Below are 24,068 nucleotides of genomic sequence, written 5' to 3'. Positions count from 1 at the left end.
CTGCAATGATCACACACCTGTATCCCATCAGCTTGATACTTGAGTAACACATGGGGAAACTGAGGCACACACTCATTATTCAGAGACAACATTCAGAACATTCCCACTTCATCACACCCCTCTGAGACCAGCCCAGGGGCATTTTCTCCAGTGTCTGGAACCACTCTGACCATACCAGCGCCTGAGCCTCCAGGTGATGGAGAGACCTGGGGAAAGGGCTGGAGTGGGGCAGGGAAATGACTCTGCACAAAGGGCCCCTTTCAGGGACCAGCTGGGGAGTTTGGCCTACAAGGGGAGGGGCTCCCTGTGTCTGAGAGTCCCAGAGCTGCTGCCCTCAGTGACACAGCTGGGTTGAACCCCCGTTACCAGTGTCAGTGGCTGAGCTGCCTAAGGAGAGCAAAGGCCCAGGACAATTGGGCAGTCGCCTGTTCTCCCAGGGTGGGGGAAGAAGATAAAAAGGGAGAGTGGAGAGACTTGAAAGGCAGCAGGAGCAAGAAGTGTGAAGGGAGGTTCCCAGCTCCCAGCCCTGCCCAGATCCATTCCCTGCACCCCCGGGGCAGTCAGCTCTCCTGGAAACAAGGGGAGGAGCTGAGAGAGGAAAAGCCAGTTGCTCACTCTGCTGAGCACGGCACGAGGGCATGACTGAGGGAGACGGGGGAGAGCTAGAGGGGTTACAATACACTGTGGGGCAGTGCCCTAAAGTGACTCCTTTGATTCTGTTCTTTTTCCAGCGTTTGGCTCAGAGATGCTGTTCCGGGAAGGTTTAGAAGGGACATGGTGGGTTTAGTTCTAATGGGGGGGTGGGGGCCTGGCCGGGATGGTAATGAACTAACTGGGTTTCTTCCCAGCATGGCAGAGTCCTAGAATCAGAGCGTCTGTCTGCAGGGAGAGAGCCTGGGGGGAATTGGGGGTTGACATGAACTCCAGCCCCTTATGAAACCTGCACAATCTTCCTGCTCCTCTGACAGGCTGAGGAATTACGTCCACGTTTCACTTCAGATCGTCCGGTCTTCCAGGAGACAGGGCAGGGAAATGGCTGTGATGGAGCCATCTCAGGTAGGGGATTTTCAGGGAGCTTTTGGTGGTGGTGGTATTGTAGAGGGGTTAATCACCCGGGGTGGGACGGGGTGTGATAAACCTGCTGGAACATGATCAACCGGGGTCTGATTTTCTGAACAGGCCCATTAGTGGGTGGGGGGAGGGGTGAACATTCCCCCATTTCTGAACCAGGAAACACCCCCCTGGGCAGGGCTGGGAAAACTGACCTGACTCCCAGTGCTGGGGCCTGACCCCACTGGCCAGAGGGTGCTGTGAAATATGAAGGGAAGCTGTTGGGATTCCTGTCCCGTCCCCGGCTCAAAGCTCTGCATCCCCTATCAGCCTGTGGCTGGCAGGTGTGTGGGAAATGAGAAGACCCTGCCCTGCTCTGTGTGCTGGGAGGGACAAGGAGCTCTCACCTTCTCCCCACCCCCTGAAGCCTCCTGGCTGCTCTGAGCCGGGTGCTGGGAGGATTCTGCTTCTCTGTCCCTCCTCCCCTGTGACTAGGGGGATTTTGGCTGGGGCAGCAGGTTCTGAGTGGGAATTCTTGTTGTTTCAGATGCCGGTGACCTTCGAGGATGTGGCTGTGTATTTCACCCAGGGGCAGGGGGCTCTGCTGGACCCTTCTCAGAGAGCCCTCTACAGGGAGGTCATGCAGGAGAACTACGAGACGGTGACCTCGCTGGGTAAGGGATTCCCGGCCCCTTGATTATTTGAAGCTGGAGGGATCTGCCTGTCTGACACTGGTCACGTTCTTCTCTCATCACTCTCCAGTGAGACCAGGGAGTCAAACCCTAAGGCACATACTAAATCATCCCCACCCAACCGCGCTAGCTTGCAAGGTGGAGAAGTCGTATATTGTCCAGTCTGTGTTGTTTCTTGGTCGCAAACAGAATCCCTCTTCTCCCTTCTCCTTGGGAACAGCTCCAGCCCTGTGGAGGGCTCTGGGTTCTGCAGGTTTAGAAATAAGCAGGGGTTTAACACTAGAGCTGGGTGTGCATCACAATTCCCCTCCGCTCCCCAGATGTCTTCCTCCCCCAAGGGGGCTCAGTGACCACGTTCCTGTCCTCTTAGATTCCACATTCCCGAGCATAGGGACAGGTTCCGCTCACGGAATGTCCTTTCTGAGAGACGCTCTCAGTCGTCCGCACACCCTGATCTGGTCTGATTTCACTCCCTGCACAAACAACAAGGAGTCTGGTGGCACCTTAAAGACTAACCGATTTATTTGGGCATAAGCTTTCATGGGTAAAAACCTCACTTCTTCAGATGCATAGAGTGAAAGTTACAGATGCAGGCATTATATACTGAAACAGTTTGTCTCTGTCTGAGGGGTTGGAGCAAATTCGGTTGTATCTTAGGACTTTAAAAGTCACTATCATTGAACAAAAAAACTTCAGAAACAGACTTCAAAGAGAAACAGCAGAACTAAAATTCATTTGCAAATTTAACACCATTAATCTGGGCTTGAACAGGGACTGGGAGTGGCTGGCTCATTACAGAAGCAGCTTTTCCTCTCCTGGAATTGACACCTCCTCATCTATTATTGGGAGTGGACTACATCCACCCTGATTGAATTGACCCTGTCAACACTGGTTCTCCACTTGCGAAGTAACTCCCTTCTCTCCCTGTCTCAGTATATAATGAACAAAATGAGCTCAAACTAGCTACGGGAATAAAGGGAAACAAGAAGACTTTTTATCAATACATTAGAAGCAAGAGGAAGACCAAAGACAGGGTAGGCCCACTGCTTAGTGAAGAGGGAGTAACAGGAAACTTGGAAATGGCAGAGATGCTTAATGACTTCTTTGTTTCGGTCTTCACCGAGAAGTCTGAAGGAATGCCTAACATAGTGAATGCTATTGGGAAGGGGGTAGGTTTAGCAGATAAAATAAAAAAAGAACAAGTTAAAAATCACTTAGAAAAGTTAGATGCCTGCAAGTCACCAGGGCCTGATGAAATGCATCCTAGAATGCTCAAGGAGCTAATAGAGGAGGTATCTGAGCCTCTAGCTATTATCTTTGGAAAATCATGGGAGACGGGAGAGATTCCAGAAGACTGGAAAAGGGCAGATATAGTGCCCATCTATAAAAAGGGAAATAAAAACAACCCAGGAAACTACAGACCAGTTAGTTTAACTTCTGTGCCAGGGAAGATAATGGAGCAAGTAATTAAGGAAATCATCTGCAAACACTTGGAAGGTGGTAAGGTGATAGGGAACAGCCAGCATGGATTTGTAAAGAACAAATCATGTCAAACCAATCTGATAGCTTTCTTCGATAGGATAACGAGTCTTGTGGATAAGGGAGAAGCTGTGGATGTGGTATACCTAGACTTTAGTAAGGCATTTGATATGGTCTCGCATGATATTCTTATCGAGAAACTAGGCAAATACAATTTAGATGGGGCTACTATAAGGTGGGTGCATAACTGGCTGGATAACCGTACTCAGAGAGTTGTTATTAATGGTTCCCAATTCTGCTGGAAAGGCATAAAGAGTGGGGTTCCGCAGGGGTCTGTTTTGGGACCGGCTCTGTTCAATATCTTCATTAACGACTTAGATATTGGCATAGAAAGTACGCTTATTAAGTTTGCGGATGATACCAAACTGGGAGGGATTGCAACTGCTTTGGAGGACAGGGTCATAATTCAAAATGATCTGGACAAATTGGAGAAATGGTCTGAGTTAAACAGGATGAAGTTTAACAAAGACAAATGCAAAGTGCTCCACTTAGGAAGAAAAAATCAGTTTCACACATACAGAATGGGAAGAGACTGTCTAGGAAGGAGTACGGCAGAAAGAGATCTAGGGGTTATAGTGGACCACAAGCTAAATATGAGTCAACAGTGTGATGCTGTTGCAAAAAAAGCAAACATGATTCTGGGATGTATTAGCAGGTGTGTTGTGAGCAAGACATGAGAAGTCATTCTTCCGCTCTACTCTGCTCTGGTTAGGCCTCAGTTGGAGTATTGTGTCCAGTTTTGGGCACCGCATTTCAAGAAAGATGTGGAGAAATTGGAAAGGGTCCAGAGAAGAGCAACAAGAATGATTAAAGGCTGAAAGAACTGGGTTTGTTTAGTTTGGAAAAGAGAAGACTGAGAGGGGACATGATAGCAGTTTTCAGGTTTCTAAAAGGGTGTCATAAGGAGGAGGGAGAAAACTTGTTCACCTTAGCCTCTAAGGATAGAACAAGAAGCAATGGGCTTAAACTGCAGCAAGGGAGGTCTAGGTTGGACATTAGGAAAAAGTTCCTAACTGTCAGGGTGGTTAAACACTGGAATAAATTGCCTAGGGAGGTTGTGGAATCTCCATCTCTGGAGATATTCAAGAGTAGGTTAGATAAATGTCTATCATGGATGGTCTAGACAGTATTTGGTCCTGCCATGCGGGCAGGGGACAGGACTCGATGACCTCTCGAGGTCCCTTCCAGTCCTAGAATCTATGAATCTATAATGCCTGCATCTGTAACTTTCACTCTATGCATCTGAAGAAGTGAGGTTTTTCCCCACGAAAGCTTATGCCCAAATAAATCTGTTAGTCTTTAAGGTGCCACCAGACTCCTTGTTGTTTTTGTACATACAGACTAACACGGCTATCCCCTGATACTTGACTCCCTGCACAGGATTCCCCATTCCCAAACCTGACCTGATCACTCATCTGGAACAAGGGAAAGAGCCGTGGGTACCCGATCTCCAGGCCTGTGAGGGAAGAGAGATCCCAAGAGGCGCCCACACAGGTGAGGACTGACACACAAACCATCTGGTGAATGAAGGAAAAAGTTGAGAATCCCAAAAATGAGGTATCAGTAAGTGCCCTCAGTTCCTTCCTCATCTCATCCAGGGCAGGGTTGCAGGCAGCAGATATCACTGATATCGCTTTGAATGTGTCCTGTTAACTGCAGGAGTTTCCTTCCCTACTTTCCTTCTCTGTAAAAGTTTGGGTGGGATGTGGAGGCAGAATCCAATTGCTCTGTCTGTGCAGCTTTAGTATGGTGGGTTTTCCCTTGGTGCTATTCCTCTTGATTTCTCCTCAGCACAATGACTCCTGTCTGAATTGTCTCTCTCCCAGCAGGTTACAAGAGAGTGAGTGAGAATAAGGATGGGAATCAACAGCAGGAAGTTTCTGGGCATGGGGAACCACAGGGGACCTTTGTGGGAAGAGCTGAAGAGAAATTTTCCCAGTGCTTGGAACAGGGAGAAGCCTGGGGAAATTGGCAGAGGTCAAAGAGTCTGCTGGGAAAGCCCTTAAGGGAGCAAATGGATGAATTTGTTATATATGGGGAAGGACACAGGAATCCCACAGCCAGGGAGACAACCCCCAAGGAAGACAAACGCTATGAATACCTCAGTTCCGTTACGCTTCAGGCAATAAATACTGGAGAGAAAACACTTCAATGGTTGGACTGTGGGGAAAACTTCAATAAGTGCTCAGATCTTGCTAACCATGGGAGAGGCCACCTGGGAGACAGATCCTCTCAGTACCTGGAGGGCAGGAATTCTTTGATTTGGAAGTCAGCGCTGATTACACATCAGAAAATCCACACAGGGGACAGACCACATCAGTGCTTAGACTGTGGGAAAAGTTTCACCTGGAGATCAGCCCTTGTTAGACATCAGGCAATCCACACCGGAGAGAGACCCCATAAGTGCTTGGACTGTGGGAAAAGTTTCATACAGAGGTCAGCCCTTGTTAATCATCAGAGAATCCACACAGGAGAGAGACCCCATAAGTGCTTAGATTGTGGAAAAAGTTTCCTGCAGAGATCACACCTTCTTATACATCAGAGAATCCACACAGGAGAGAGAACCCACAAGTGCTTGGATTGTGGGAAAAGTTTCATACAGAGGTCAAGTCTTCTAATACATCAGGCAGTCCACACAGGAGAGAGAACTCACAAGTGCTTAGACTGTGGGAAAAGTTTCACATGGAGATCAGTCCTTGTTAGACATCTGGCAATCCACACCGGAGAGAGACCCCATAAATGCTTGGACTGTGGGAAAAGTTTCATACAGAGGTCAAGTCTTCTAATACATCAGAGAATACACACAGGAGAGAGACCCCATAAGTGCTTGGATTGTGGGAAAAGTTTCCTACAGAGATCACACCTTCTTATGCATCAGACAATCCACACCGGAGAGGGACATAAGTGCTTAGACTGTGGGAAAAGTTTCCTATGGAGGTCAGCCCTTGTTAATCATCAGAGAATCCACACAGGAGAGAGACCCCATAAGTGCTTGGATTGTGGGAAAAGTTTCCTACAGAGGTCCGACCTTGTTAAACATCAGACAATCCACACCGGAGAGGGACATAAGTGCTTAGACTGTGGGAAAAGTTTCCTATGGAGGTCAAGTCTTCTAATACATCAGAGAATCCACACAGGAGAGAGACCCCATAAGTGCTTGGATTGTGGGAAAACTTTCCTATCAAGGTCAGCCCTCGTTAAGCATCAGAGAATCCACACAGGAGAGAGACCCCATAAGTGCTTGGATTGTGGGAAAACTTTCCTATCAAGGTCAGCCCTCGTTAAGCATCAGAGAATCCACACAGGAGAGAGACCCCATAAGTGCTTGGATTGTGGGAAAACTTTCCTATCAAAGTCAGCCCTCGTTAAGCATCAGAGAATCCACACAGGAGAGAGACCCCATAAGTGCTTGGATTGTGGGAAAAGTTTCATACAGAGGTCCGACCTTGTTAAACATCAGGCAATCCACACCGGAGAGAGACCCCATAAGTGCTTGGACTGTGGGAAAAGTTTCCTATCGAGGTCAATCCTCGTTAATCATCAGAGGTTCCACACAGGAGAGAGACCCCATAAGTGCTTGGATTGTGGGAAAAGTTTCCTATCGAGGTCAGCCCTCGTTAATCATCAGAGAATCCACACAGGAGAGAGACCCCATAAGTGCTTGGATTGTGGGAAAAGTTTCCTATCGAGGTCAATCCTCGTTAATCATCAGAGGTTCCACACAGGAGAGAGACCCCATAAGTGCTTGGACTGTGGGAAAAGTTTCATACAGAGGTCAGACCTTATTAGACATCAGGCACTCCACACCGGAGAGAGACCCCATAAGTGCTTGGATTGTGGGAAAAGTTTCATACAGAGGTCCGACCTTGTTAAACATCAGGCAATCCACACGGGAGAGAGACCCCACAATTGCTTAGACTGTGGGAAAAGTTTCAGATTGAGGTCAGCGTTTGTTAAACATCAAGAAATCCATAAAAGAGGGAGACCATAAGACTCTGGGAAAGGTTTCAGAAACAGATCAGCCCTTCTAAACATCAGGCAATCCACGCACGAGAGGGACCCCCACAAGTGCATAAACTATAGATAAATGTTTCAAATAGATGTCATCCCTTGTTATACATCAGAGAATCCACACAGAGGAGTGACCCCATAACTGTTTAGCCTGTGAAAGATGTTTTAAATGGAGGTCAAAACTTATTCCAAATTGGGCAATCCACACAGGAGAGTGACCCCATAAGTGTTTGGACCATGTGAAAAGTTTCACAGAAAGATCAAATCTTATAACACTCAGAGGATCCACACAGGTGAGAGACCCCATCAGAGTTCAGACTGGAAAAAGTTTCCTACATAGGTCAGACTTTGTTAAAAATCAGCTCCAACCTTTTGAAACATGTTAGAAATGTGTGTAAATGTATTTGGGGCCATTCCAAGAAACAGAGCCTAGAACTTTGAAATGTAATCTGGTGTTGTTAAAAAATTGGAAGAAGATAGTAGTGCTGTTGATTAATTGCAGTTAAGTCGCGTGATTAACTCAAAAAAATTCATTGTGATTAGAAAAATTAATCTCGATGAATCACATTGTTAAACAATCGAATACCAATTGGAATTTGTTAAATGTTTTTGGATGTTTTTCTACGTTTTCATATATATTGATTTCCATCACAACAAAGAAGAGAAAGTGTACAGTGTTCATTTGATATTATTTTTTATTACAAATATTTGTACTGTAAACATGCAAAACAGAAGTAGTATTTTTCAGTTCACCTCATACAGGTACTGTAGAGCAATCTCTTTATCAGGAAAGTGTAACTTTAGAAACATCGATTATTTTAATGCTATAAGTGCACTCAAAAATAAAGCAATTAAAAACCGTATGGCCTAGAAGTCAACTCAGTGCTACTTCTTTCTCTGCCACTCGCTATGACAAACAAGTTTGTTTACATTTACGAGAGAGAATGCTGCTTTGCTTCTAATTTATGATGTCACCCGAAAGTGTGAGAAGGTGTTTGCATGGCACGTTTGTAGCTGGCAATACAAGGTATTTATGTGCAAGATATGCTAAACAGGCATATGTCCCTTCGTGCTTTGGCCACCATTCCAGTGGACATGCTTCCATGCTGACGATGCTCATTTTTAAAAAAAATGCATTAATTCAATTTGTGACTGAACTCCTTGAAGGAGAATTGTATGTCCCCTGTTCTGTTTTACAAACCTTCTGCTGGTGGCATCTGACTCAGTTGATGAAAATGAGCATGTGTTGGTCTGGTCTGCTTTGGATTGTTATCGATTAGAACCCGTGATTAGCATGGATGCATGTCCTCTGGAATGGTGGTTGAAGCAGGAGGGAACCTATGACTCTTTAGAGCATCTGGCACAGAAATATCTTGTGACGCTGGCTGCAGTAGTGCAACGAGAATGCCTGTTCTTACTTTCAGGTGACATTGTGAACAAGAAGGGGGCAGCATTATCTCCTGCAAATTGTAACCAAACTTGTTTTTCTGAGTGATTGGCTGAACAAGAAGTAGGACTGAGTGGAGTTGTAGGCTCTAAAGTTTTACATTGTTTTCTTTTTGAATGCAGGTAGAATTTTGTACAAAATTCTACATTAGTAAGTTCAACTTTCATGATAAAGAGATTGGACTAAAGTAATTACGGTTGGTGAATTGAAAAATACAATTTCTTTTGTTTTTTACAGTGCAAGTATTTGTAATAAAAATATCAAGTGCTCACTGTACACTTTGTATTGTGTAAAAAGAACAAGGAGTCCTTGTGGCACCTTAGAGACTAACAAATTTATTTGGGCATAAGCTTTCGTGGGCTATAACCCACTTCATCAGATGCATGGAGTGTATTCTGTGTTGCAATTGAAATCCGTATGTTTGGAAATATCTAAAACATCCAAAATATTTAAATAAATGGTATTCTGTTATTGTTTAACAGCGCGATTAATCACGATTCATTTTTTTAATCGCTTGACAGCCCTAGAATATAGTAATTGTAGTAGTCTCTGTTTACCTATATCTTGTTACAGAATGACAGTGTAATCAAAGGGTTCCTGCCTAGGACTGTATTTTGTTAATTCAGAAGTCAAAAGGAAATATTAACATTTAAATGATACTTGGGTGTAATAATGTCCTTATGTATATATCTTTTTAAAGTTTGTGGTAAACTGTCTATGAACAGCTTTATGGATAATTACCTTATGTTAATCCATGTCGTTTTATTACCTGTGATGCTTGGGAAATAGGAGTGTATTTCCAAAACCTATTGTTCCCCCAAGGACTGCTTGCTGTCGAGAGGCTGCAAAAATGTCTATATAAACTCTTGGGACCTGATCCTTTCATCTCAGATCTTCTTAAGCTTTATTCGTGGGGAGTTTGAGTTGTAAGACTGAGATCTCCAGTCCTCTCTGGGCCGCCCTGATATTGAACATTGGACTAGAGCATGATGAAATCGTTAGGATATAGATATTCAGGCCAGTCTGTAAAGGCCTATACTTTAAGAATGTAGGTATATGTTTATTATTTAGCTAGTTATAGAGGTATAAAAGAATCTGTGTAAGGCCTTCTCTCACTGTGACAGTCTGAGGCCCTGTTCTTAGGCTAATGCCTTTGGCCAAGCAGCAGAGGCAGCCATAAGCTGGGAAGCGAACGGTCACATCTTCACATTCCAAACTAGTTGAAATAAGGCAATCTGGGGCTGTTAGATCGGAACAACTTCCTATTACCTCCAGAGAAAGGGAAGAGCCTAGAAGATGTAAAAGGAATTTTACTTTGATAGCTTTCTGTCTGGTAAGAACTCACTTAGCAATAGACACAGCTGGGAAACCCTGATGTCTTTACAGCTGTAGTTGTGAAAACCTCACTTCTGTATTGTTTTGTCATTCTAGTTACCACTTTGCTGTGTTTATTTGCATGGTCTCTGTCTGGTTCTGTGATTGTTTCTGTCTGCTGTATAATTAATTTGGCTGGGTGTAAACTAATTAAGGTGGTGGGATATAATTGGCTAACTAATCATGTTACAATCAGGATTGGTTAAGTAAAATTTAGGAGACTGATTGGTTAAGGTATAGCTAAGAATATTATATATAAATTAGGGGCATACAGGAAGTAAGTTCGGATTCGAAAATAAGGAAAAGGAACTTGGGTTTAAGCTTGCTGGAAGGTCACCCTAATAAACATTGACTTGTTTGCACCTCCGGACTTTGGGTATTGCTGCTCTCTGTTTATGCAAGAAGGACGGGGTAAGCGAAAGGGTGAAGGAATAAGCCCCCTAACATCTTGGTGCCGTGACTCAGATGCATCGCACTGGATATGTGAGTGGCAGCCTGTAAGTCCCCCTCCTCAACAGTCCTCGCAGCTGCTTGGAGGGGGTATGACGAACTCTCGTGATGGTAGTTGCGGGTTCTGGCCAGCTGGGATAATGGATTTTTTGAACAAATGGATAAGCAAGAATCAGGGCCCATAGCAGGTGCAGGGGTCTACCTGGGATGAGTTTGAGAAGGAGATGGGGGCGGTTTTGGGAGACCCCAAGGGAAAGGAGTGTAGGAAAAAGGGAATGGTATTACAAGGTTTGTGTGCTGGGATGGCATACTGGGTAAAAAGGGAAGCCGATCTCCTCCAACACATTAAGGCTTTGGAGGGGATTGCGGAACAGCAATGGATTTTAACAGAAAAATCCGTGTTAGCGGCAGAGGTACCGGATTTGAAAGCACGGGATGCTGCACGGATAAAGGAGTCTTGTGAGGCAATCTGGAGAGAAAGAGAGAGAGAGGAACTGCTGGGAAGAGTAGGAGACTTAGAGGAGGAATTGTATCCATGTAAACATTGGGGCAATGGATTTGGAGACCCCAAATCATCCACCCCACTAATGGAGCTGAAGGAAACACCACCACCACCCTACCCTGAAAAAACACTGTACCCACCACTGCCAGTGGACGTTGTAAGCCGGCGATCCACTGTTACAGCCGCCGCAAGAGAGGCTATCCGGGAGGAACTGCAGGAGGCAGGAATAGTGTCCCCAGTTGCAGGGTGGGGGGACCATGCCCCACAAGAAGTAGAACAGGCAGAAATCCGCCCCTTTTCCCTGAAGGACCGGGAGACATTACTGGGCCGTTTGGGAACGGTACCCGGGGAGGATTGGGATCAGTTTGTGCTGTGGCTAGTGGAAGTAGGCAGGGAAATGGAGGATCTAACTCGTGAGGATCAGGTGATCATATGGCATAGTCTTTTGGGACGGGGCACCTTAGGAATCGATGTGGCAGGACTGGCACACCCATTTCTAATCCCCGGACAGGTGGCAAAACAGTTGTTTGGGGTGTACTCTCGTACTGCGGGGATGAATAAGATGAAGCGAATCCCTGGGGAAACAGGGCGGGATACACTTAATTGCATACAGTCATGGGCACGGTGCTGGGTGTATCCCCAGGACGGTCCATGGGGGATACCCCAGACGGTCACCACGTCCTGGTGAGGGTGTGGAGCATGGTAGGGGTGTGGAATTGCTGGAGAAATAGTTGGAGCTGAACGATCCGCAGTTTGGGGCATTTAAGTTTGCAGCATCCTGAACTTGCTCCCAATCAGCTACCCCAGTTTCTGGAACAGGCAGATGTGTGGAGGCAGATGCATCGGGGGGAGAGCCAGTCCATGTTGTTATTGCAGGGGATCAGTACAAGGTGGAAAGCGGTGGATCAGCCTGGAGGGGAGGAGGGAGAGGGAGAGGCCGTAGCTTTGGGGCGGGGGGGGTAGTCAGGGATGAGCGGGCAATTATAGAGCAAAGTTCCAGAGACTGCAGGCTCAACTGACTATGCAGGATTTTACCAGATCAGGGGGAAAGTGGCCCAGGAGGCCAGGGGACTGGGACTGGGACTGCCTGAAATGCCAGACACACAATTTTGCTTGGAGACAGGAATGTGTTCGGGGCTGGGACACCCAGTCCCCCTGTGAACCAGTGGGAGGGACAGAGGTTGGTGCTGCGACTTAGGGGTGCCCTGGGAGGCACCCTGTCCATGTTCTCAGTTTAGGACGGGACGCGTCTGCTCGCCCCACGCAAAGATCTGTACACAGGTGCTCAGCCGAGTCCCTTCCACCCGGAGAGCCAATTGCAGAGTTGGATGCTGAGGAGTTGCTGATATTCAGAGCAGAGTTTGAGCCACTGTTTCCGTAGCATCCCTGCCAGCTGTCAGCCTGCTCCAGCAGCAGGGCTCTCAGGCATGCAGTGAGAGATGGACACACCTGGGGAGAGCAGGGGATATGTGCAAGGGGCAGACAAAGAGTGAGGAGCAGCTGGGGAGGAGAACGGCTCTTCTTGCCAAAAGGGGAAGAGTGGGCAGGGGGAAAGAGGCAGGGGGGAAGGATGAGAGTAAGATGGGGAGGAGATGGAGTGGTGGGCAAGGGGCATGGGATGGGGAAGAGAAGGGAATAGGGGAAGCGGGGGCAGGGAGGGAAGCTGGAGCCCAGCATGTGGCATCCCCTTGGCAGAAGCTGGGCTCCCCTGTCAAGCAGGTCCATCGAACCCTCACCCTGACAAGCCCCACCTCCCCTGCATCTGTACCACCCCGATGATCCCCCCAGTCACCCTCCCCACTGAGCCCCAACCACCTGCACCTGGACCCCCATCCAAATGAACCCCACCTCTCCTACATGTAGACCCCCCTGCTGAGCCCCAAACACCTTCACCTGGATCCCCTGCAGAGTCCCATTGCCCCTGTACCTGGAACCACTCAATGAGCTTCTGTGCATCCAGATCTCCCACTGAGCCACCCGCACCCAGATTGCCCCACAGAGAACTCTCTTACCCCACCTGGATCTCCCCACACTAAGTCCCTCTGCACTCGGATCCTGCTGCCGTGCTGAGCCTGCTCACCCACACCTGGTGTGACTGGCACAGGGGGGCAGGGCCCCAGGGTGTTTCTGGGGCAGGCCTGGCCCTTGCGCTGTGTCAGGGTCAGGTGCAGCCTGACTGCCGAGTCCCTGTCCCAGGGTGCGGTGGGGTGGGGGGAGGCTGCAGGGTGATCTCCCACCTCCGTGCAAGCAGTGGCCTTTGCTCCCCACTGCCGTGTTGGAGCCTCCACATTTATTTACTGACAAATAAAATGTGCAGAATTTTAAAATAGTGTGTGCAGAATTTTTAATTGTTTGGTGCAGAATCCCCTCAGGAATATGGGTGCTGTGCTGCTGTGATGGTGGGACTGAGGAAGGAGGTGGGCAGTGCGGAGGTCTATGGGCGGGGGGCACTGGGCGAGCGGTGTGGTGTGCAGGGTGCTGTGCAGCTGTGGTGGGAGGCCAGCGGGGAAGGTCTCAGGGCGAGGGAGTGCTGGCACAAGGATGGGGCTCTGGGCAGGTAAGGGAAGGGAAGGGGAATCTGCAAAGGTAAGGGGAACACTGGCAGCACAGCGCTGGGCTGGTTTGTAAACAGTGCCCTCTGCTGGGCTGTATAGAGTGGGGCCGCTCCTGCCTCATTGTGCCTAGCCCGCCCTTCACTCTGGAGACTGACCATTCCGCCCCCTGCACCTTGCCCCGTGCGGGCCCACAAGTATGTTTGGCACCGTGCCCACAAAAAGTTCATCTGGCCCTGCAGAGTGGGGCTAAGAGTTTTCCTTTTGCCTTTCCGATTGTGTCCCTATTTATTTTATTAATTGCTGTTTTGTAAATTGCATTTGTTCTGAAGTATAGACAATGGTCAGGGAAGAGGTCAGGGAAGCGTCCAGAGTGGAGAAAGGACCCGGAGTGGGGATGCTCTAGCCCATGTCCTGAGTGGTCACAACCAGGTTGGGGGGCGAGCCCCTCAGGAAGCCTGGGCCCAGCCTTGTCGGGGTTATAAGGACTTTGCCACACAGGAGAATGGAAGGGGAGCCCTCCAGGTGAGGCAGGCTCTGGGTGAAGGAAGAGGGAGCGAGGACTCAGATCCTTCTGCTATTCGATTGCACCCAGGGGGGCGGTTAAGTCCTCTCTGGGGGGAGCGATTGCTGGGCTCAGTCCCGGCAGCAGGAAGTGACTGGCAGCCGCTGCAGTGACTCTGGCTCCCAGGCTCCTGGCGAGATCCCCGAGCCCCGGCGGCTGCTGCTGGGAGCCCGGAGCCCTGGCTGCAGCCGGGAGAGGGGAATCTCCAGCAGGGCCCTTCCCGCTGCTCCCCAGGAGCCTCTCCCAGGGCAGAGCCCCCAGCCTGGCCAGGGCCCCTTCCCGGCCCGGCCCGGCCCCTGCCCCAGGGGGGCCCCGCTCGGAGGGAAGGTGAGAGAGACCCGCCCCCCGTCACACCCGGGCTGCAGGGGGAGGATTTGGCCCCAGGCTGCTCCCAGCGGAGCTGGCTGCGAATCGCTGCCCTGGGCCCGGGAAAGCTGCCGCCACTTCCCAGTGTGTGCAGGGCGGGGGCAGGATCACTTTACCGCCCATCCTCCCCACCCCCTTCTGCTGCTTTTTGTTTCCCTGCACCAGGCCACGCTGGTGTGGACGGAGGCTGCAGCTCAGTGAAATCTGAGGGGGACAAATAGGGGGAGCAGAAGGTGGGCCGGGGCCAAACTGAATGTTGGGTGGGGGGCCCAGCTGGGGGCCAGGGAAGGAGAGGGGCCCAGGGGCCTAATCAGGGCGGGGGGCAGCACAGGTGCTGGATCTAGGCTGGTGGGGCCCTGCTGCACCCCCTTGCTTGAAGGGGTTTCCATCCTATCCATGGTTTACAGTTTGGTTCACTGTATCTCAGCACACCCACAAGATTGTTTCACTCCCCCGTGCCTGGGACTAGGAGCCGGGGATAAGAACGGGATACAGCCAGCGGGGGGCTGAATCTAGGGCTGAGGGAGGCAAGCCTCCCCCACTATAGGGGCAGGACCCCAGCCCCTGAGCACCGCCAACTTCCCCCCCCACCTCCTGAGCGTGTGGCCCCAGCCTGAACCCCGGGGGCAGCCTAAGGAGAAGCCTGACCCGCTCCTCACAGGGGCCGTGCACCCCACCTCCACAGTCAGCTGTGACTCTCAGCCAGCTTGGAAAACAGAAGGGTTTATTGGTTGCTGGGAAAACAGCATAGAACACAGCTTGTTAGCACAGAAATCAGGAGCATTTAGCAAAGTTCATCTGGGGGGGAATCCAGAGTCCCGAGCCCTGGACTCTCCCTTCTGAGTCCCAAACCAAGAGATTGACCCACTTCCAGCCCGCCGTCCTCAGTGATGTCCGGCTGGCCCTCCTCCATGCTTTCCCTTTCCCCCTGGAAAACAGGTCTCGTGGCCTCCCCCCTCTCACTGTTCTCCAGCACCTTCGCCTGGCTCCTTGCAGAGGACCAGCTCCGGGTTGGCTTGCCAGGATACCGAATTTTGGCCATTCTCTATGCCCAGGGAGCCACTCTTCAGTGACACCTGCCCTCTAGAGGTCTCCGCAATGATCACACACCTGTATCCCACCAGCTTGATACTTGAGTAACACATGGGGAGACTGAGGCACACACTCGGTATTCAGAGAAAACATTCAGAACATTCCCGCTTCATCACACCCCTCTGAGACCAGCCCCAGGGGCACGTTCTCCAGTGGCTGGAACCACTCTAACCATACCAGCCCCTGAGCCTGAGCCTCCAGGTGATGGAGATGTTACCTCAAAGGGGAGCCAAGGTAACTCTAGATGTATAGTGGTGTAGGCATTGAGATGTAAAAGCAAGCCCCTTTCACTCAGAAGAGCAGATCCACCCTCTGTCATGTCTATCACCGGTGGACTGGTGTATGGATCTCCCTCCCTCTTCCCTGTGTGTAGTGCAAATAATAAAAACTGACAATAGGTAAAGGTGAAAACAACAGATAAGTGTCTGAAGTTAATGAATACCATATAGGGAAGGGGTAAATATGAAAGAACAGTAGCTAAATAACAAGACAAACAGTGAAACAGCAGCTTTTAAAACAGGAACATGAAGCTCCGGTCCAAAATACAACTCACCCTAGGATAGCTCAGTGATTTGAGCATTAACCTGCTAAACCTAGGGTTATGAGTTCAATCCTTGAGGGGGCCATCTAGGGCAAAATCAGAACTTGGTCCTGCTAGTAAAGGCAGGGGGCTAGACTCAATGACCTTTCAATGTCCCTTCCAGCTCTATGAGATAGGTATATCTCCATATATCTATAAACCCCAACTGAGAAAACCCTATTTATCTCACTGTGTTGTCAGCACATAGGCGGCGGTGGTGAAGTCCAGGACCTGCACTCGTTGGGTAATTGGAACCCGCAGAGGAGGAGCACTGGAGACTCCCTTGATGTCTCAGGGTGGAAGAAGCAGACTGAGAACCCTCTGATGATGTTGTATCCAGGAGCAGGTGAGGTGGAATGTCGTCTTCACTTCAGGAACGGTGGTGCCCTTCAACGATGCACTGGAGCCGTGAAGGCTGAACCGCGCATGCACCGTCACTGGGATGGACTGTGCCGCTTGTCAGTGAGTTCAGTCCCTTTAGTGATGGGAGAATATGGTACAGTCCCAGCAAAGGCGGGAAACTGTCTGAGGTAAGATTATCCTTGGAGTTGCCAGTGATGGGAAAAAAGACTTGGATCCAGTCATGACTGGGCCATGATAACAGTAGACAACAAGATGGAGGTCACAAGATGGCAGTTCAAACTCCATCTTGGATTGCTGCTATATATTTCCAAACTACATATTGGATTTAATATACACATATTTTAACAGACTGTAACACTATAACAAAACACACTCAACAGAGAGATCTGGGACAAAACAATTTCAGAGTCTTGGGGGGGGGGGTGGAATCGGGCTGTGAAATGGACTTGAGCCCCTTCTGTAACCTCCCCCATAGCCCCTCTCACCCCGACAGCCTGAGGACTCGCATCCACGTTTCGCTCCAGATGGTCCCGTCTTCCAGGGAACAGGGAAGAGAAATGGCTGTGATGGAGCCAGCACAGGTAGGAGATTTGCAGAGAGCTGTGGGGAGGTGGGGAGGATTTGTTGTAGAGGGGGAGGGGCAGGAAACATACAGTGTGAGGCAGGGAGGGGTTATTAGAAGCTGTGGGGTCTGAATGTCTGACTCTGGTCAGGTTCTTCCCTGGTCAGTTAGATTGGAGGGGAATGAGCTATGTAATGCACAACTCCCATGTGAGAGAGACTTGCATCTCTGTACACTCTAGTGAGACCAGGGTGTCAAAACCTATGGGATATACTAAATGATCCCCACCTGACCCCCTGCTAGCTTTCCAGGTGGAGAAGCCGTGTATTGTCCTGTCTGTGTTGTTTCTCATTCACACACAGAATCCCTGTTCACCTCCCTCCTTGGTAACAGCTCCAGCCATGCAGAGGGCACTGGGCTCCGCAAGTTTAGAAATAGGCAAGGGTCTAACTCCATAGCTGGGTGTGCGTCAGCAAGGTCCTCAGAGAGCACACATCCTAGGAATTCCTAGTGGGGGTGTCACAATTCCCCTCACCTCCCCAGATGTCTGCCTCCCCCAAGGGGGCTCAGTGACCATGTTCCCATCCTCTTGGATTCCATGTTCTCCCAGCACAGCAAAGAGACAGGTGCCACCCATGGAATGTCCTTTCTGACAGATGCTCTCTCAATCCTCCACACACTCTGATCTGGTCTGATTTCACTCCCTGCACAGGATTCCCCCTTCCCAAACCTGACCTGATCACCTGTCTGGAATGAGGGGAAGAGCCGTGGGTGCCCAATCTCCAGGCCTGTGAGGAAAGAGAGATCCTGGAGGTGCACACACAGGTGATGACTGACACAGAAACCATCTGGGGAATGAAGGAAAAAGTGGAGAATCCCAAAAATGTGTTATCAGTAAGTGCCCTCGGTTCTTCCTCATCTCATCTCACCCCGGCCAGGGCTGCAATCAGTAGTTTCCTTCCCTGTGAATTTTTGGGTGGGAAGTGGAGGCAGAATCCAATTGCTCCGTCCGTGCAGCCTTAGTATGTTGGGTTTTCCCTCGGTGCTATTGCTCTTTCTTTCTCCCAGGCACAATGACTCCTGTCTGAATTGTCTCTCTCTCCCAGCAGGTGACGAGACAGTGAGTGAGAAGGAGGGGAAACAACAACAGGAAGTTCCTGGGCTTGGGGAACCACAGGGGACCTTTGTGGGAAGAGCTGCAGGGAATTTTCCCCAGTGCTTGGAACAGAGACAAGCCTGCGGAAATTGGTACATGTCACAGAGGCTGTTGGGAAACCACTCAAGAGAGCAAATGTATGAATCTATTATACTTGGGGAAGGATACAGGGATCCCACAGCCCAGTAGACAACCCCCAAGGAAGAGAAATGCGATGAATGCCTCAGTTATGGGACCACAGATTGTTTCGCCTCAGACAATTCATACTGGAGATAAATCACTTCAATGCTTGGACTGTGGGAAAAGCTTCAATAACCACTCGGATCTTAATAACCATGGGAGAAGCCACACGGGACAGAAACCCTATCAATACTTTGAGGGCAGCAACTGTTTGAATTGGAAGTCAGCACTGACTACACATCAGATAAGCCACACAGGAGAGAGACCCCACAAGTGCTTAGGCTGTGGAAAGTGTTTCATAAGGAGATCAACCCTTCTTAATCATCAGGCAATCCACACAGGAGAGCGACACAATAAGTGCTTAGACTGTGGGAAAAGTTTCATATGGCAGTCAGCCCTTATTAGACATCAAGTAGTCCACACAGGAGAGAGACCCCATCAATGCTCTGACTGTGGAAAAAGTTTCATACAGAGTTCAACCCTTGTTAAACAAAAGGCAATCCATACAAGGGGAAGACCATAAGTGCTTGGACTCTGGGAAAGTTTTCAGAAACAGATCAGCCCTTCTAAACATAAGGCAAAACACACATAGTGTTTAGACTATGGGAAAACATTTCAAATAGATGCCAGCCCTTGTTTTACATCAGAGAATCCGCCTGGGGAGAGACCCCATAAGCCTGTGGAAAGAGTTTTATACAGAGGTCAAACATTGTTAAACATCCAGCAATCCACATTGGAAAGAGACCCCATAAGTGCTTAGACTGTGGGAAACATTTCAGAAACTGATCAATCCTTCTTTTACATCAGAGAATGCACACAAGAGCAAGACTCCATAAGTACTGGACTGTGACAAAAGTTGTACACAGAGATCACACATCATTAAACATTGGAGAATTCACACGATCTAAACTTCTGTGACAGCTGGCCCGAAAGAGTTAAGAAGCTTGAAGGCAAATTGACCCACATTCAAACTTTAAAGACAAGTTATAAAAGTGTGTAAATAGTATTTGGGGCCATTCCAAGTAATATAGACCAGAACTTTCAAATGTAACCTGGTATTGTTAAGAATTTGGAAGAAGATAGTAGTGCTGTTGATTAATTGTAGATAAGTCGCATGATTAACTCAAAAAAATTAATTGTGGTTAGAAAAATTAATCTCGATGGATCACATTGTTAAGTAATAGAATACCAATTGAAAATTGTTAAATATTTTTGGATGATTTTCTACGTTTTCATATATATATTGATTTCTATCCAAACAAAGAATAGAAAGTGTACAGCGCTCACTTTATATTATTTTATTACAAATATTTGTACTGTAAACATGAAAAGCAAAAATAGTATTTTTCAGTTCACCTCATACAAGTACTGTAATGCAATCTGTTTATCATGAAAGTGTAACTAAGGCCTGGTCTACACTAGGAGGTTATGTTGAATTTAGCAGCGTTAAATCGAATTAACCCTGCACCCATCCACACAAAGAAGCTATTTAGTTCGACATAGAGGTCTCTTAAATTCGATTTCTGTACTCCTCCCCAACGAGGGGAGTAACGCTAAATTCGACATGGCCATGTCGAATTAGGGTAGGTGTGGATGGAAATCGACGCTAATAGCTCCGGGAGCTATCCCACGGTGCACCACTCTGTTGACGCTCTGGACAGCAGTCCGAGCTCGGATGCTCTGACCAGACACACAGGAAAAGCCCCGGGAAAATTTGAATTCCTTTTCCTGTCTGGGCAGTTTGATTCTCATTTCCTGTTTGGACATCGTGGTGAGCTCAGCAGCACTGGCAACGATGCAGAGTTCTCCAGCAGAGGTGACCATGCAATCTCAGAATAGAAAGAGGGCCCCAGCATGGACTGATCGGGAAGTCTTGGATCTGATCGCTGTGTGGGGCGAGAAGGGACCAAGAAGGAGGGGCAGCAGGGACCATGAAAACTCTCACTCCACCCCTGCAGACTGCTCAAGTACCAGAAGGCTCTCATTCCCAAAAATTTGATAAGTCCTTTCCTTCCCGCCTCACTCAAGTCCCCGTCCCTGTTTCATCCCCTAACTGTGTAGTTGCTAATAAAAGATATGTTTCTGTTAATTACTGTTTCCATCATGTTCTTTTAGGGGAGAGTGTGTTTGAAGGGGGGGAAGGGGGTTGGTAATTGGAGAGGACAGTCACCTTTTCCAGGGTACAGACATGGGGGCAGGTTCAGCAGAAGGTCACACACACATTGCAGTCACTAGGCACCCTGGTCAGTCTGGGAGGTGGTTTTCATGTTCTGTGGGGGTGTGTGGCATGTGACTTTGTGGCGGGGGAGGGCGGATAGAGATCTTATGCAGCGGTCCTTAGCCTGGATCACAGAGCCACGCAGCAGGGGATCTGTAACCGTCCTCCCCCACCACAAAGTCACATAGCCCCCCCACACAGAGTCCCGAAAAGGAGGGGTGGCAGGCTCTGTTGAAACAACCAGTCCACCACTGCGGACCACTCTAGGAGCAGGAGCCTGTCATTCCTCAAGTTTAGAAGCGTTCTTTCCATCATTACGCCCGCTCCCCACCACAGTCTGCGTCCCAGTTTCAACACTTTACCGCGAAATCCGTAATAAAGAAAACGATGTTCATTAACAAAGTTCCATTTCTTTTATTTTTAAATGTGTGTTGGAAGGGGGGGGACGGGGTATGTAGCTGGAGAGGATAGTCAACAGTAAGTGGGTAAAGAAACGGGGGCAGGTTCAGCTTCTCTTTAAACAAACTTAATAGTCACAGGTTACCCTGCTCACTGAGGAACCTAGCTTTCAAAGCCTCCCGGATGCACAGCGCGTCCCGCTGGGCTCTTCTAATCACATGGCTGTCTGGCTGGGCGTAATCAGCAGCCAGGCTATTCGCCTCAACCTCCCACCCCGCCATAAAGGTCTCCCCCTTGCTCTCACAGAGATTGTGGAGCACACAGCAAGCTGCAATAACAATGGGGATATTGGTTTCGCTGAGATCAGAGCGAGTCAGTAAGCTTCTCCATCTCCCCTTGAGACGGCCAAAAGCACACTCCACCACCATTCTGCACTTGCTCAGCCGGCAGTTGAAGAGTTCTTTTTCAGTGTCCAGGGCGCCTGAATAGGGCTTCATGAGCCAGGGCATTAGCGGGTAGGCTGGGTCCCCGAGGATCACTATAGGCATCTCCACATCCCCAACAGTTATTTTCTGGTCCGGGAAGTAAATACCTTCCTGCAGCCGTCTAAACAGACCAGAGTTCCTGAAAACACGAGCGTCATGAACCTTGCCCGGCCATCCTACGTTGATGTTTGTAAAATGTCCCCTATGGTCCACCAGTGCTTGCAGGACCATTGAAAAGTAGCCCTTTTGGTTAATGTACTGTCTGGCCTGGTGGTCCGGTCCCAGCATAGGGATGTGAGTTCCATCTATAGCCCCACCAAAGTTTGGGAATCTCATCGCGGCGAAGCCATCTATGATGACCTGGATGTTTCCAAGGGTCACTACCTTTGACAGCAGTAGCTCAACGATTGCGTTGGCTACTTGCATCACAGGAACCCCCACGGTAGATTTCCCGATGCCAAAGTGATTTGCGACTGACATAGCTGTCTGGCATTGCAAGTTTCCAGAGGGCTATGGCCACTTGCTTCTGGACAGTCAGGGCTGCTCACATCCGGGTGTCCTTGCGCTTCAGGGTAGGGGACAGCAACTCACAAAGTTCCAGGAAAGTCCCCTTCCGCATGCAAAAGTTTCGCAGCCACTGGGATTCATCCCAGACCTGCAGCACTATGCGGTCCCACCAGTCCGTGCTTGTTCCCCGGGCCCAGAATAGCCGTTCCACAGCATCAACATGTCCCATTGCCACCATAATGTTCACAGCATGGGGTCCCATGCTTTGTGAGAGGTCTGTGCCACTCTCAGACTTCATGTCCTCACCGCGCTGCCGTAGCCTCCTCGCCCGATTTCTCAGCATCTGCCTCTGGAAAAGGTGGATGATAAGGTGCGAGGTGTTGACAACGGCCATAACTGCAGCTATGGTCCCAGCGGGCTCCATGCTCGCAGTGCTGTGGCGTCCGCGCTGTCACTCACCAAAAAAGTGAGCGAACTGATTGCCCACCGGTGCTTTCAGGGAGGGAGGGCGGGAGTGACGGTTGGATGACGACAGTTACCCAAAATCACCCTTGACACATTTTTTTCCCTAGCAGGCATTGGGGGCTCGACCCAGAATTCCAATGGGCAGCAGGGACTGCGGGAACTGTGGGATAGCTGCCCACAGTGCACCGCTTCCAATGTCGACGCTTGCCCCGTTAGTGTGGACTCACAAAGTCGAATTACTGTCCTTAGTGTGGATACACACATTCGACTTTGTAATATCGATTCCACATATTCGATTGAAGTACAATTGAACTACTCTCATAGTGTAGACATAACAAAAAATCTATCTTTCTAAGGGTATCTAAATGCACTCAAAAATAAAGCAATTAAAATCTTTAGAGCCTACGAGTCCACTCAGTGCTATTCTGCCTATTACTAAGAGAAACAAGTTTGTTTACATTTACTGGAGATAATGCTGCCTGTTTCTAATTTACGATGTCACCTGAAAGTGTGAGAAGGTGTTTGCATGGCACGTTTGTAGCTGGCAATGCAGGTATTTATGTGCAAGATATGCTAAACATGCATATGTCCCTTCATGCTTCGGCCACCATTCCAGTGGACATGCTTCCATGCTGACGATGCTCATTTAAAAAAAAATGCATTAAATTATATTTGTGAGTGAACTCCTTGGAGGAGAATTGTACGTCCCCTGTTCTGTTTTACACACATTCTGCCAAATATTTCATAATATAGACGTCATGGATAATGACCTAGCACATGTTCATTTTAAGGACACTTTCACTGCAGATTTGACAAAACGCAAAGAAAATAACAATGTGAGATTTCTAAAGATAGCTACAGCACTCAGCCCAAGGTTTAAGCATCTGAAGTACCTTCCAAAATCTGAGAGGGACAAGGTGTGGAGCATGCTTTGAGAAGTCTTAAGAGACCAACACTGCAATGCGGATACTACAGAAGTTGAACCACAAAAAAAGAAAATCAACCTTCTGCTGGTGGCATCTGACTCAGTTGATGGAAATGAACACGCATCGATCCGCTCTGCTTTGGTTTCTTATCGATTAGAACCCGTCATTATCATAGATGCATGTCCTCTGGAATGGTGGTTGAAGCAGGAAGGGACACATGACTCTTTAGCACTTCTGGCACATAAATATCTTGTGACGCTGGCTGCAACAGTGCCATGAGAACGCCTGTTCTCACTTTCAGGTGACTTGTAAACAAGAAGCGGGCAGCATTATCTCCTGCAAATTGAAACCAAACTTGTTTTTCTGAGTGATTGGCTGTACAAGAAGTAGAACTAAGTGGAGTTGTAGGCTCTAAAGTTTTACATTGTTTTATTATTGAATGCAGATATTTTTCGACATAATTCTACATTTGTAAGGTCAATTTTCATGATAAAAAGATTGCACTACAGTACTTGCAGTAGGTGAATTGAAAAATACTATTTCTTTTGTTTTTTACAGTGCAAGTATTTGTAATAACAATATAAAGT

At 48.6% G+C, this 24,068-nt stretch overlaps 1 protein-coding gene across 1 annotated transcript; it reads left to right on the top strand.

Moving 5' to 3' along the window:
* Nucleotides 1-1,690: 1,690 nt before the first annotated feature.
* Nucleotides 1,691-7,125, top strand: LOC135887369 (zinc finger protein 502-like; the record flags this gene model as incomplete). The annotated part of the gene is made up of 3 exons (XM_065415142.1): nt 1,691-1,724; nt 5,111-5,121; nt 6,010-7,125. Coding segments are annotated over exons 1-3 (1,161 nt in total), but the record flags the coding sequence as incomplete, so codon positions are not given.
* Between the last annotated feature and the right edge of the window lie 16,943 nt (nt 7,126-24,068).

The sequence above is a fragment of the Emys orbicularis genome, chromosome 13, assembly GCF_028017835.1.
Source record: "Emys orbicularis isolate rEmyOrb1 chromosome 13, rEmyOrb1.hap1, whole genome shotgun sequence".
NCBI lineage: Eukaryota > Metazoa > Chordata > Testudines > Emydidae > Emys > Emys orbicularis.
This window is presented reverse-complemented; position numbering and strand designations above follow the sequence as displayed.